Consider the following 12,258-nt stretch of genomic DNA (forward strand, 5'->3'; position numbering starts at 1 on the left):
TCAAAAATAAAAAAAAAAGAAAAAAACTTTGGAACACTTCAGGAATTTCCATGTCACCCTTGTGCAGATGCCATGCTAATCTCTATCATTCTCATTTTAGTCCAAGAGCTGTCCAAGCAAGTGCTCAAAGAGCTGCTTTTAAAAGAACACAGGCTGGGCACCGTGGCTCACTCATGCCTGTAATCCCAGCAATTTTAAAAGAACACAGGCCAGGCACCGTGGCTTGCTCATGCCTGTGATCCCAGCACTTTTAAAAGAACACAGGCTGGACACCGTGGCTGGCTCATGCGTATGATCCCAGCACTTTGGGAGGCTGAGGTGGGAGGATCACTTGAGGCCAGGGGGTCATGGCTACAGTAAGCTGTGATCACGCCCCTGCACTCTGTGTGACAGGGTGAGACCCTGTCTCAACAAAACAAAACAAGTAAAAAAGAAAAAACAAAAATCAGTAAGCTTGACTATATCAGAATTGAGAGTTCCTGATCAGCAAAGATACCAGGAAAATGAAAGCATCTGCCGAAGAATAGAAGACACCCACCATAGATGTAGCCAACCAGGAGGTGATCTCCCACATATATAAAAAACTCTGACAAATCAATGGACAAAAAGAAAGTAGCTCAGTAGAAAAATAAGCAAGGTACCCAAAAAGGCATCTCACAGACAAGGAAACCACATGGCCAAAAACACGTGGAAGTCCGCTTCAGCGCATCAAGAGATTAAGGAAATGCAAATTAGGGCGGCTTTGCGCTACCCTTTCATACCCAGTGAGCTAGCAAAGTTGAGGGAGCTGAACATTCAAAATCTTGTCTATGGGAGGGCAACTTGGCTGCTTTGGAAAATAATTCATCAGCCTTTCCTCTGAATTGATGACAGGTGTATCACACCCTTGGATCAGCAGGCTGGCAGGAAAGCACGATGTTGGAATGACCTAGTGCCCCACGCCCGGGCCAGGGCCAATGGCACACTCACAATGGGACCCCAGCTGCTCACACATGTACCCCACACACAACATGAGCCAGCAAACCAGGGTGTAAAGAACACGCTAGTGGGACGCTGTGTTCATGAAGCTCAAGAACAATAATTGCAAAACATGTGGCTTAAGGGCACACAGCTGCCCCAAACGAATGCAGCCACTCTGCGTTCGGCAGGGCCTGGGCCACCCCCAAAACCCGGGATCGGGGAGTCCAGGAATCAAGAGTCAGGGCTCACACGGAGCAAACCAGCTTCCATCCCTTGAGACCCCCGTACCCTGAGGGGGAGACTCAGAAATTCGTCCACTCCCCACAGTGAACTCTGCTGCAATCGGCCAACGCCAGCCACCAGGACCAGCCCAGGCCTGGGCACATGAAGTGAAGGACAGGAAGGAAACAGAGGGGAACCTACGGGTGAAAGACTAAGCTTGGGGCCGCCCCTGGAAACTGCTGACCTGTGGGTCCGGACCCTTCTCTGGGGTGGGGCCGTCCTGGGCACTGCAGGGTGCTGAGCAGCATCCCTGGCCCCCACCTACTCCATGCCAGGAGCACCCCTCAGCCCTGACAACTGCAGATGTCCCCAGGCATCACCCAGTGTACCCTGGGGGCAGAGCCGCTGTGGTGAGATGCCCTGGCCTAGGGGTGATAAAATCAAGGTACTTGGAAAGGCTGCCTGGAAGGCAGGCAGGATTCCTGGGGTGGTGGAGGGGACAGGGCCAGGACAGGGCCCACAATGACCCCGCCTTCTCCTGGGCCTCTCATGGGTGTCTGAGATGCTCGACAATCCCCAGGCCCAGGTCCAGATTTGTCCCCAACCTGTTCCTTTGTCCCCTTCCTTATGGAGTTCCCAGCCCCACTGTCACCCACAGCTCGGGCCAGAAATCCCAGAGCCGCCCTGCCTTCTCTCACCCTCAAGTTCTGTCCATCACAAATCCTGTGGGCCCCGCCTTCAGGAGACGCAGGGCCCACCCACTGCTCACCCCTCCAAGGCCCCTGGACCAGCCCCGTGGCCTCTGCCTTGGTCCCCCAGTGCCACTCATAGTCTATTCTCCAAGCAGCCACCAGAGAGTATCTGTGAGCACCTGGGTCAGGTCCCATCCCTCCTCGGCCCGCAGCCCCCCATGGCTGCCACCTCTCTGATAGTCAAGTCCCAAGTCCTCCCTGCAGCCCACAAGGCCCTGCATGACCTGACCTGCCCTCCTCTCCCTGCCCTCCCCCTCCCTCTCTCCCCCTCCTCACTCTGCTCCAACCCCACGGGTCTCCTGGTTGTTCCTCCCAGGTGCAGTCCAGCCCCAGGGCCTTTGCCTGGACTGCACCCTCTGTCTGAAACCCTCCTCCTCCAGGTACTTGCCTACTCTTGCCTCCTCCCAGACGCTGCCCAAACATCACCTTGTGGCCTCCCGGGCCACCATCTTCAAAGCCATACAAAACCCCCAACCCACCCCAGGCACTTCGTTCCTTCTCCCTCGCACCTGTGCCGTGCAGCGAGCTCCTGGTCTGTCTCCCCTGAGGCAGAGGCATCCTGCTGCACCCCTCGCCCCCCTTCCCCAGTGCCGAGCGCTGCTAGACACACAGCATCTGGGAGCAGGTGAATGAAGAGGCAGCCCAGAGCCGTCCACCTCACACGCCCAGGGCCAACGCCAGCCCCACTGGTCTCACCCACCCTCCTGAAGTTGCTGACTGGGGCACCCGTGTCACCAGGTGCCCCCATGGTGACCGCACCTGCCCTGGGCTCCCACCCTGACTCCCACCATTGGCGTGCCTCAGTTTCCCCACCTGGAACCAAGGGTCGGACAGTCCCAAACTCAAGGGCTTGGACAGTCCCAAACACAAGGGCTTGGACAGTCCCCAACTCAAGGGCTTGGACAGTCCCCAACTCAAGGGCTTGGACAGTCCCCAACTCAAGGGCTTGGACAGTCCCAAACGCAAGGGCTTGGACAGTCCCCAACTCAAGGGCTTACCACTGTAGGAGTCGGGAGGCCGAGAGAGGTCAGGGAGGGCACCTGGCTGGCTGGGGAGGGCCGCGTGGTTGTGCATGAGGCTGGTACTGCCTGCAAGGCCGTCCTCAGGGTGGCCGCCTCCAACCTGCAGGCGTGGAGAGAGGGGCGCGTCAGGGGAAGCCAGGTCCCCGCCCACTGCCCAGCCCCACCCTTGCCCAGCGCTCACCAGGCCTGCGTGCCGCCCGCCCAGCGACATGGGGCCAGTGAAACCTGAGGCCAGCGCCCCGTGGCCAGGCAGCAGCGTGTGCATGTCGCCGGCTGTGCCCACGGCGTGGCTGCGGAGCACATGGATGGCCTCGTCCAGGTGGTCTTCTATCTTACTCTGCTGCAGGGTGGGGATGGGTGGTGAGGGGCCCGAGCCGCAGGACCCCACAGGCCCCCATTCATGTCCCTTCTGCAAACAAGTGGCCGGTGGTCCCATTTCCCCTTCCCCAAGAAGCTGCGTAATGCCAGGCATATGGCGTCCGGGAGCACACACACAAAATGTGTGCCTTGGTGGCCACGAGGCCTCAGTAACAGCTTGGGGCTTATTTACGAGAAATTAACTAAAAAGTTTCTCCTTCTTAAGGGGCATCTGTCCTGCAAATTCTGTCGGGGAAGGGTGGGGCGGGGCAGGGCGGGCGCTCACCAGGCCGTGGAGACCCCCGTCGTAGCTGGGCGATAAGGCACCGGAGGCTCCCGCTCGAGGCCACTGCGACGTCCCTGGAAGGGGGTGGGGGTACATGAATGGGGTGCAGGGGGCAGGGTGTGAGCATGGCCTGATGCCCATGGGGAGGGATTCATGAACCGCCCCGCCTGTCCAGCCTCCGGTGATGCCCACGATGGGCATTCCAGGGCACCCCACACCGATGCAAAGCTGCTCTCAGCGCCACCAGGCAGGGACGCTGGGTGCCCAGTGGGTATTGCCATTCCCATCCCTGAGCCTCAGTTTCCCCATCTACAAAATCCAACTCCCCACCCAGAGGATAAAGTGGCTCGGCAGCACACAGTAGGGGGCTCCTCCCCATGCTGCCCCACCCTGGCTGACCCACTCTGGGCTCCAACAGCAGGCAAAGAAGCGGCAAGCTCCAGGTGGGACCAGACAGGCCGAGATGAAGTGAGGGTTCCTGGCACTTCCCATGGGGCACAGGTGAGGACTCACGGGTGTTTTTAACCACCCAGACCTTCTGGAAACCTCCAGCGCTCACTCCCCCTCCTCCTGTACCTGCCTCCCACCCCCTGCCGATAAGCAAGCACGACCTCACAGGGATAGGAGGGTCTGCCCCCCCCGTGCCAGAGCGCCACGCAGGGAAACAGTCAGTACCTAATAAATACCCGGTGGGTGAGCAAATGGCAACACGCACACATTCTAGAGTCCAGGCCACAGCCCTGGCGCCGCTGGCCCCATCAGATCTGGGAGCTGCTGGGCACGCCAGTGTCCCCTCGTGTTCACGCAGTGTGAACTGCCAGGTCCTGCCTCCTGGTGCTGTGACCTAACCTGGATGCCACCTCCCAGCCCTCCCTCACTGGCCTGGTTACGTGCTATAGCCTTGGAGGGCTGGCTTGGAGGCTGCCTCCACCAGGCAGCTTTCCTGGATTGCCCAGTGGAACACAGGCCCACGGGGGACTCCCTTCCACTGTCGGTTCCTGACCAGAGAGGCCACGGGCCCCTGGGGGCGATCTGCTCCCTCCCACCTGCCTGCCTATCCCAGCAAGGCGCAGGCACCAGAACCAGCCTCCCCTCCCCCGCCAAACCCTCACAGACCTGCCAGGCCCTGGGGGGAGCCCACAGGGGTGGAGGGACTGGACGAGAAGTTATTGCTTGAGTGATCTGGGGAGTAGATCTGTGAGTAGGAACGGGAGAGATGGGCGGTCAGGGGCCGGCCTCTCAGGTCACTTGCCTGGCCACCCCCCATGCCCCACGCCTCACCGAGGCCAGTGCTTTGCCAAGGGCATCCCCGGAGCTGCCAGCTGTGGTCCCTCGGGAGCCTGTGGGTGGAAAGAGGTGAGGCCCCTGCAGCCCGGCCTGGGTGCCACCGCCGATGGCAAGCTCTCCTGCGTTCTGCAGTCCCGCACAGACACCGCTGCGCCGGGAAGAGCAGCCTGACTCAGGTCCGGTTTCTGTCTGACCCCCTGAAACTGGCCTCCGCAGGGGTTGAGGCACTGGGGACAGGCTGCTGGCAGGGGACCCTGGGTGGGTGAGTCCCCCTCTGGGCCTGGGTGGGTGAGTCCCCCTCTGGGCCTGGGTGGGTGAGTCCCTCTCTGGGCCTCAGTGAGTGAGTCCCTCTCTGAGCCTGTTTCCCAGCTGTAAGGCGGGAAAGCCGCTCCTCAAAGATCTGTTTCCAGACATCCCAAGCCCAACGCACGTGGCAGGCCCTGCAGACAGCAGACGATGAGAACTGACGACAACCTGCTCTCAGGGCCAGCAAACGCGCCTGTGCCTCCCGTGGTCCTCGCCACCCCCCACTGAGCCCACCCAGGCCCTGCCTGGAGCTGTGTCCCCTCGGAGAGGCTGCATCCCACGGAGGGGCCATACCCAGGAGGCTGTCGGCCCCGCTGACAGGTGGCGTGTGGCTGGAGACGCCGCCGTACGTGGCTCCGGGGGCCGAGGAGAAGGAGGATGCAGATGGGAGCCCACCATTCACCTCTGCTCCGTGCAGCTGGTAGCCCTGGGGGGTCAGGCAGGAGGAGGGTGGGTTAGATGGGGCACTGCCACCCTCCGCCCACCCCCTGCCCCCTGCCCTGGGTCCTACCATGCGCTCATGCTGGTGCAGGCCACCAAATGTGCTGCTGCTTCCACTGCTGCCCACGGGGCCGCTGCCGGGCGGGAGGTGCAGCGGGGATGAGCCCCCACCCAGCATGGGCCCGAAGCCCGCCTGGCCTGGGGGACTCCAGAGCTCTGCTGAGGGGTGCAGGCTGCCATCTGCAGAGGGGGGCTGGTAAGGCAGGGGCTGGGTGGGGAACCCCAGCCCTGCCCCACCGTCCCTGGCAAGCCCCCGCCCTGCCATGTACCTGCCATGTAGAAGGGGGCGGGATAGGCGCTGCTGGGGGTCTTGGCGGATGGGTAGGTGGCAGCATCCCTGCTGTAGTCCTCACCTGAGCTGGGCGGGTACACCTGTGGGCGGGTGGGCGGTGGGGGGTGCAGTCAGGACGGAGGGGCCACGCGGGGTCAATCAGCCAACACACCTTGCTGACCTCCTGTCCCCTTCTCCTGGTAGCACATCTACCACCCCGTTTCCCTTCCCTGTAAAGCCACCCCCCTCTTTAGGTAATCCCAGCCCCTTGGCCAAGTTTGAGGTTCTTATGGTGTCCTGGTCTCTCTTCTACTCCTTTTCCAGCCCCCAACCCCCGCCTCCCTGAACTTCTGACCTTTGTACTTGAGGACTTGGATCTGGCTCTGCCTACTAAGCCTTTTTCCTCCTTAATCCAGAGAACTCCTATTGACCCATCAAAACCCCAGCTCCAACACCCCCATCCCATCCTTCTCCCTTGTTCCCCAGCTGGAATCAATCCTCCAGTGCTGAGCTTCCCTTGGCCCCAGAGCAACATTCGTCCTTCACTAAAATAACAGGAAGAGTGGTCTGTGATTAGCGCCAGCTCTGACTGGCTGGCACTGCCTGGACTGTGGGGCTGGGGCCAGTTGGTAACGTCTGCCACTGTGCTGGAGTGGGAAGTGTGCCAGGTGGGCCTGATGTTGTAAGAAACTGGGGGGCGGTTTCAGTGCAGAGAAAGTACACCCGGAGGAAGGAGGGGAGTGAGCTATACTGTTGGGAGCAGAGCCTGACCATGCCTTTGGCCTGGGAAGCCAGCCTGACTCTAACCCCAAACCCAGGCCTGTGGGGAGCTGGTCGGCTCAAGGAGTGAGGAGACGTATGCCCAGGGCTCTTGGGGCCAGCACAGGCGCTGTGCAGAGGGTGGTTGGTGGCTACTGAGCCAGGGAATCGGCAAATTCCCTCTCCCTCCTCTCATCTCCTGCGAGATGAGACCGCAGGAGTGTGGCACAGCAGCCTGGACCATGTGCAGGGTCTGGCAGGGAGGCAGCGATGCGGGGCAGCCTGAACCCGTGAGGATGTAACAGGGAGCCCCAATTGCAGGCCCCCCCCCTTCTTTTTTTGAGAGGGAGTCTCACTCTGTTGCTCAGACTGGAGTGCAACGGCACGATCTTGGCTCCCTGCAACCTCTGCCTCCTGGGTTCAAACGATTCTTCTGCCTCAGCCTCCCAAGTAGCTGGGATTACAGGCGCCCGCCACCACACCCGGCTAATTTTTGTATTTTTAGTAGAGATGGGGTTTCACCATGTTGGCCAGGCTGATCTAGAACTCCTGACCTCAGGTGATCCACCCGCCTCAGCCTCCCAAAGTGCTGGGATGACAGGCGTGAGCCACCGCACCCGGCCCAATTGTGCCCTTTCTAAAGGGGCCTCAGCCACCAGAACTGCCTTTCTCTCAAAACCAGACAGACAGAGGGTGGACCTAGGGAAGAACTTCCCTGCCTTCCCTTGGAGGCGGCCTCAGGTCAGAGCTCGGGTCAGAGCTCAGGCCTTGGCTCAGAAATCACAGGGGACCTGTCCACTCAGGGCCCACCCCTCCATGTGTGTTCCCAAGCTTCGCCAGGGCCTGGCACTGCCACTGGCGAGCTGTGGGGTCCCTTCTCCCTCGTGCGACTCACCGAGGATGGAAGACCCGGCGGGACCTTCCGGACCTTCTTGGGCTGCGTGTCTGTTAGGAGCAAAAGGGGTGAGAACCGGCCACCAGCCATGAGAACAGCCCCTGCCCTACACCCTGGAGGAGAGACCCTCACAATTCCCGTTTCAAAAATTAAAAACCTCGAGTCGGCCGTGCGCGGTGCCTCAGGCCTGTAATCCCAGGACTTTGGGAGGCCAAGGCAGGCAGATCACGAGGTCAAGAGATCGAGACCATCCTGGCCAACACAGTGAAACCCCGTCTCTACTAAAAATACAAAAAGTAGCCGGGTGTGGTGGCGGGATCCTATAATTCCAGCTACTCGGGAGGCTGAGGCAGGAGAATCACTTGAACCCGGGAGGCGGAGGTTGCAGTGAGCCAAGATCGTTCCACTGCACTCCAGCCTGGGTGACAGAGAGAGACTCCGTCTCAAAAACTCAACAACAAAAAGCCTTGGATCTATCTACATGGCTCTCAAGATGTAAAAGAACCACAACGGTTTTCTCCTGTGATGCGCAGTTCAGAAAACGAGGAGTTGGTGGATTCTGAGCCAAGGCTCTGCTGAGAAGCCCCTTTGCCCCACCCTCCTTCCAAGACGGCCCCGACTATCACATGCAGTCAGGCCTCACCACTCGGGGCTGCTGTTTGCAAACTCGCCCACAGGATAAAATCCATAACCCGGAAACCAGCACTCAGGCGCCTTCCTGATCACTCACGGATGTGTGCAGAGTGGGAAAAGTTCGAGTGGCCCAGGCGCACGTGCCCAGCCGAGGCGGAACAGAGGCCTCCTCCCGCATCACGGGGCTCCTGTCCTTGGTCTATTCAGAGGCACGATCTTTTACGTTTTTGTGTTTTGTGGGTGATTTCACGCTTATTTTTTTCAGGCAGGGTCTTGCACTGTTGCTCAGGCTGGAGTGCAATGGTGCGATCGCAGCTCACTGCAGCCTCGAACCCCCAGGGTCAAACCATCCTCCTGCCTCAGCCTCCTGAGTAGCTGGGACCACAGGAGTGTGCCACGATGCTTAGCTAATTTTTAAAATTTTTTGCAAAGATGGGATCTCCCTATGTTGCCCAGAATGGTTTGCAGCTGTTGGCCTCAAGTGATCCTCCTGTCTCGGCCTCCAGAGAAGCTGGGACCCCAGGTGAGTGCCACCATGCCTGGTGACTGCGCTGCCTGGAATGGGCCCCGGGTAGTTCAAGGTGCCGTCCAGTGCTCCTGAGCCCGAGGCTGTGATGTGCCTCGCGGGGGATGCCCGTGTGTGCAAGCTTTGTCTGGCGTGAGCAGCAGGGCTCAGTGCAGAGGAGCCACGATGCAGCCCCATGAGGCATCTTACACAGAAAGCACATGGCAGAGCCCGCGCCTGTCAGCCGCAGGAACCTCGGGACCAGAGGCTCGTAGGAACCTCTCCCTGGACTTGTCACGCCTGCCGGCCCCGGCCTCGACCCCCGTCACCGTCCATCCCTCCCACGGCCCGAGCGCCCGGCGTCCAGCCAGGACCTGGAAGGTGCGGGGTCTGCTCCCTCTGGTGCCCTCAGCTAATGGGGGGCCCCCTACCTCCCTTTGCAGGCTCCCTCCCTGAAGCCCCCAATGCCCTGGCCAGACCCCGCTCACCTAGGCTGCTGTCTGCCGCTCTCCGCCGGGAGCTGCCAGAGTAGGAGGTGTAGTACTGGGAGGTCCCCTTCATGCCCGAAGGGGACAGGGGCCCAGGGCTGCTGAGGGCCAGCTCGCCGGACAGGAAGCCAGCCTGGTGGGGAGCGGGTGGTCAAGAAGCGCCCAGCTGGCATCCAGACCCCAGGCTGTTCCATTCAAGAAAAAAACTGCAAAGGCCGGAGCCGCTCGGACCCGCCCCTCGGTGGGTGATCCCCTTCTGCCTGCTCACGGCGTTTCTCTGTGACACCTGCCGTGTTTCTCTGACTTGAGACTGACCGCATCCCACACTGCTGTTTTCACGAAGAACGAATGAGAAACAGATGCCAGTGTGGCTAACCCAAGGGGCTGCTGCCCGGATTCTGAGACGCAAAGTACAAAGCTGCGTGGCTCAGCATCTGTGCACCCAGCTGCTTCCGATCTTTTTGGTTTTGTTTTGTAAAACCCTTGGCTGGATTCTGCACGTGTTAGTGTGACTCCTGCATTTCATCTGTTCTAAGACCGGGCACGGTGGCTCACGCCTGTCATCCCAGTACTTTGGGAGGCTGAGGTGGGCGGATCACCTGAGGTCGGGAGTTCAAGACCAGCCTGACCAACATGGAGAAACCCCGTCTCTACAAAGAATACAAAATTAGCCGGGTATGGTGGCACATGCCTGTAATCCCAGCTACTCAAAAGGCTGAGGCAGGAGAATCGCTTGAACCCGGGAGACGGAGGTTGCGGTGAGCCAAGATTGCGCCATTGAACTCCAGCCTGGGCAATAAGAGCGAAACTCCATCTCAAAAAAAAAAAAAAAAAAAAAAAAAGAATCATCTGTTCTATCATCATCCAGTGGCCCCACGGGGTGGCCCAGCACCCAGGACAGGGCCTTCTCCTGAGGCCCGGCCTGTACTGAACCCGCACCCTGTGTGGCCACCGCAGGGCTCGATGAGTCACCAGGGAGCGCCAGAGAGCAGGGCCCAAGACCTAGCTGTGCTTCTCGGATGGGGAGCCCGGGCACCTGCGTATTCCTGTCTGTAAAATGGGCACGTAGGCCACGGCCCCTCGTTGTGGGGACTGATTGGGAAACGCGTATCTGCCCCTGGCGCAGAGCCTGGCACCCGGCTGGCCCTCCATCACCATGGCTGCTGTTGTTCTGGCTTGGGCACAGTGAGCACACAGACGGCCCCACCTGTGACAAGGCTGAGCCCCACCGAGAGCCAGGAGCCGACGGCGGGGACAGAGATGAAGTCCTGGGATGAGGGAGGAACCTGGGGGCTGCCCAGCACTGGCGGCTGCACGGGACCCCTGTGGCTGGTCACAGCCCCCGACATCCTCCCCCAGCCTCACAACTGGGGCCAGCGTGGGTGACGATCTCGGCTGCACAGGGGCCTGTTGTATGGGCTCCCCAGGGGGTCCACACCTGCAAAGTCCTGCTGCGTGGGCTGTTTTCCTGCCTGCCACTCAGGGGAGAGGGCAACTGAGCCCCTCCAGCTGAGCATGGCAGCCCCGCAGGCCTTGGCCTCCCTGGTCCTCAGCTGTCTCCCAATTCCTCCCGGTCCATACCCACCCAGCCCACCCTGGCCCAAGCCCAGCCTGGTTTTGCTGCTATCAGGAAGCAAACAGAACCTAGCTGAGCCAGGAGAGCTTCTGCAGATCAGAGTGAGTGAGTGACAGATTTGTTTAAAATTAAAATACACCCCAGCCCGGCCCGAGCCCCTCACCTGAGTCAGGCCGCCCACACCTGCGTCTCTCCCGAAGGAGGCATAGGCACCCCGCTCACCGCTCTTGCCTACAAGGGGAGAAGGAAGGTTAGTGGGAGGTGACCCCAAGGAACATCCTGAGGGCCCCCCGAGTGCCCGCCATGTGCCCACAATAGGCTCTCAGTAAGTGCACACGACTGGGAGCGCCACGGCAGGATGCTGGCAGAGCCTGACCCCAGTGTGCCCATCTCCCACAGAGCCCTGCCCTCAGTGTGCCCGTCTCCTGCCCACCAGCGACAGGCTTGGGGACAAGAAGGGGTCCCCGATGATTTCAGGGCCAACTCTGAGCATCTGCAGCCCACATAAGCCCTGCCCAGGGGGTGAGGTGGGAAGGGGACGGCAGAGCTCACGGGGGGGTGAGGCGGGAAGGGGACGGCAGAGCTCACGGGGGGTGAGGCGGGAAGGGGACGGCAGAGCTCACGGGGGGTGAGGCGGGAAGGGGACGGCAGAGCTCACGGGGGGTGAGGCGGGAAGGGGACGGCAGAGCTCACGGGGGGGTGAGGCGGGAAGGGGACGGCAGAGCTCACGGGGGGTGAGGCGGGAAGGGGACGGCAGAGCTCACGGAGGTAGGGCGAGAAGGGGACAGGAGAGCTCACAGGGGCCCTGCTTCCTGCTGGCCAGGCCCCTGCCCTTCCTGAGCCTCAGTTTCCTCTGTTTCAGGCATTGAGAGGCTGATGCCCTGGGGTGCTGGGCTAAGAGGCATTTGTCTGTCCCAGGGGACAGGCCTGTGGGCCCTGGCAGGGAGCCCCGGGGCCTGTGCACACCGCATCAGGTTCAGCGCACAGGCCCCTGGGTTCCCCGGCACAGGCTCCCACAAAGTGCCCAGCACGCAGCCTTCAGGCCAGGGTTCATTCACGAATGAGCATGTGACCTGCGCTCCGCCAATGAGCACTTCCCTGGGGCGCTCAGTGACAAAGGACAGGTGAGGCCTCGGGGCTACAGGGGGGGACAGCTGGCCAGGGCGAGCCCCCAGCATGGAGGGCCTGGGCTACGGAGGGGGACAGCCTGCCGGGGCGAGCCCCCACCATGGAGGGCCTGGGGCTGATGCGGAGACACCTGGATCCAGCCTTGCCTGAAGCAGGCACCCCGATTACTCAGGACCTGAGCCACTTAAATCCCCTTCTGGCTGATGCTGGGCACGGAATGTGACTGGGGCTGCTGTGAGGGGCTGGAACACGCGATCGAGTAATGTACGTTATTCTCACACCAGGAAAAAAATTTCCTGATTTTTGAATT

General features: G+C 60.8%; 1 protein-coding gene and 1 non-coding gene across 24 annotated transcripts in view; both read right to left on the bottom strand.

The window, feature by feature from the left end:
• Nucleotides 1-12,258, bottom strand: part of TCF3 (transcription factor 3) — a 41,871-nt gene that overhangs the window by 6,851 nt on the left and 22,762 nt on the right. For 14 of the 23 annotated variants that reach the window (XR_008516158.2, XR_008516157.2, XR_008516156.2 and 11 more), the window contains 11 exons: nt 10,984-11,051; nt 9,245-9,377; nt 7,619-7,668; nt 5,963-6,065; nt 5,704-5,873; nt 5,487-5,619; nt 4,881-4,939; nt 4,716-4,794; nt 3,600-3,673; nt 3,138-3,296; nt 2,933-3,056 (listed from right to left, as the gene is read on the bottom strand). Coding sequence is in view for 19 of the 23 variants with exons in the window: in XM_063719850.1 (XP_063575920.1) it covers nt 2,933-3,056; nt 3,138-3,296; nt 3,600-3,673; nt 4,716-4,794; nt 4,881-4,939; nt 5,487-5,619; nt 5,704-5,873; nt 5,963-6,065; nt 7,619-7,668; nt 9,245-9,377; nt 10,984-11,051 (1,152 nt within the window). In the remaining 4 variants the exon portion in view is untranslated. The remainder of the gene's footprint in view (nt 1-2,932; nt 3,057-3,137; nt 3,297-3,599; nt 3,674-4,715; nt 4,795-4,880; nt 4,940-5,486; nt 5,620-5,703; nt 5,874-5,962; nt 6,066-7,618; nt 7,669-9,244; nt 9,378-10,983; nt 11,052-12,258) is intronic. The other 9 variants (XM_063719844.1, XM_063719843.1, XM_063719839.1 and 6 more) reach the window with 3 other exon arrangements.
• Nucleotides 23-126, bottom strand: LOC112130277 (U6 spliceosomal RNA). The gene has a single exon (XR_002912548.1). It is a non-coding gene; the product is annotated as a U6 spliceosomal RNA (small nuclear RNA).

This window comes from Pongo abelii, chromosome 20 (assembly GCF_028885655.2).
Source record: "Pongo abelii isolate AG06213 chromosome 20, NHGRI_mPonAbe1-v2.0_pri, whole genome shotgun sequence".
NCBI classification, from domain to species: Eukaryota; Metazoa; Chordata; class Mammalia; order Primates; family Hominidae; genus Pongo; species Pongo abelii.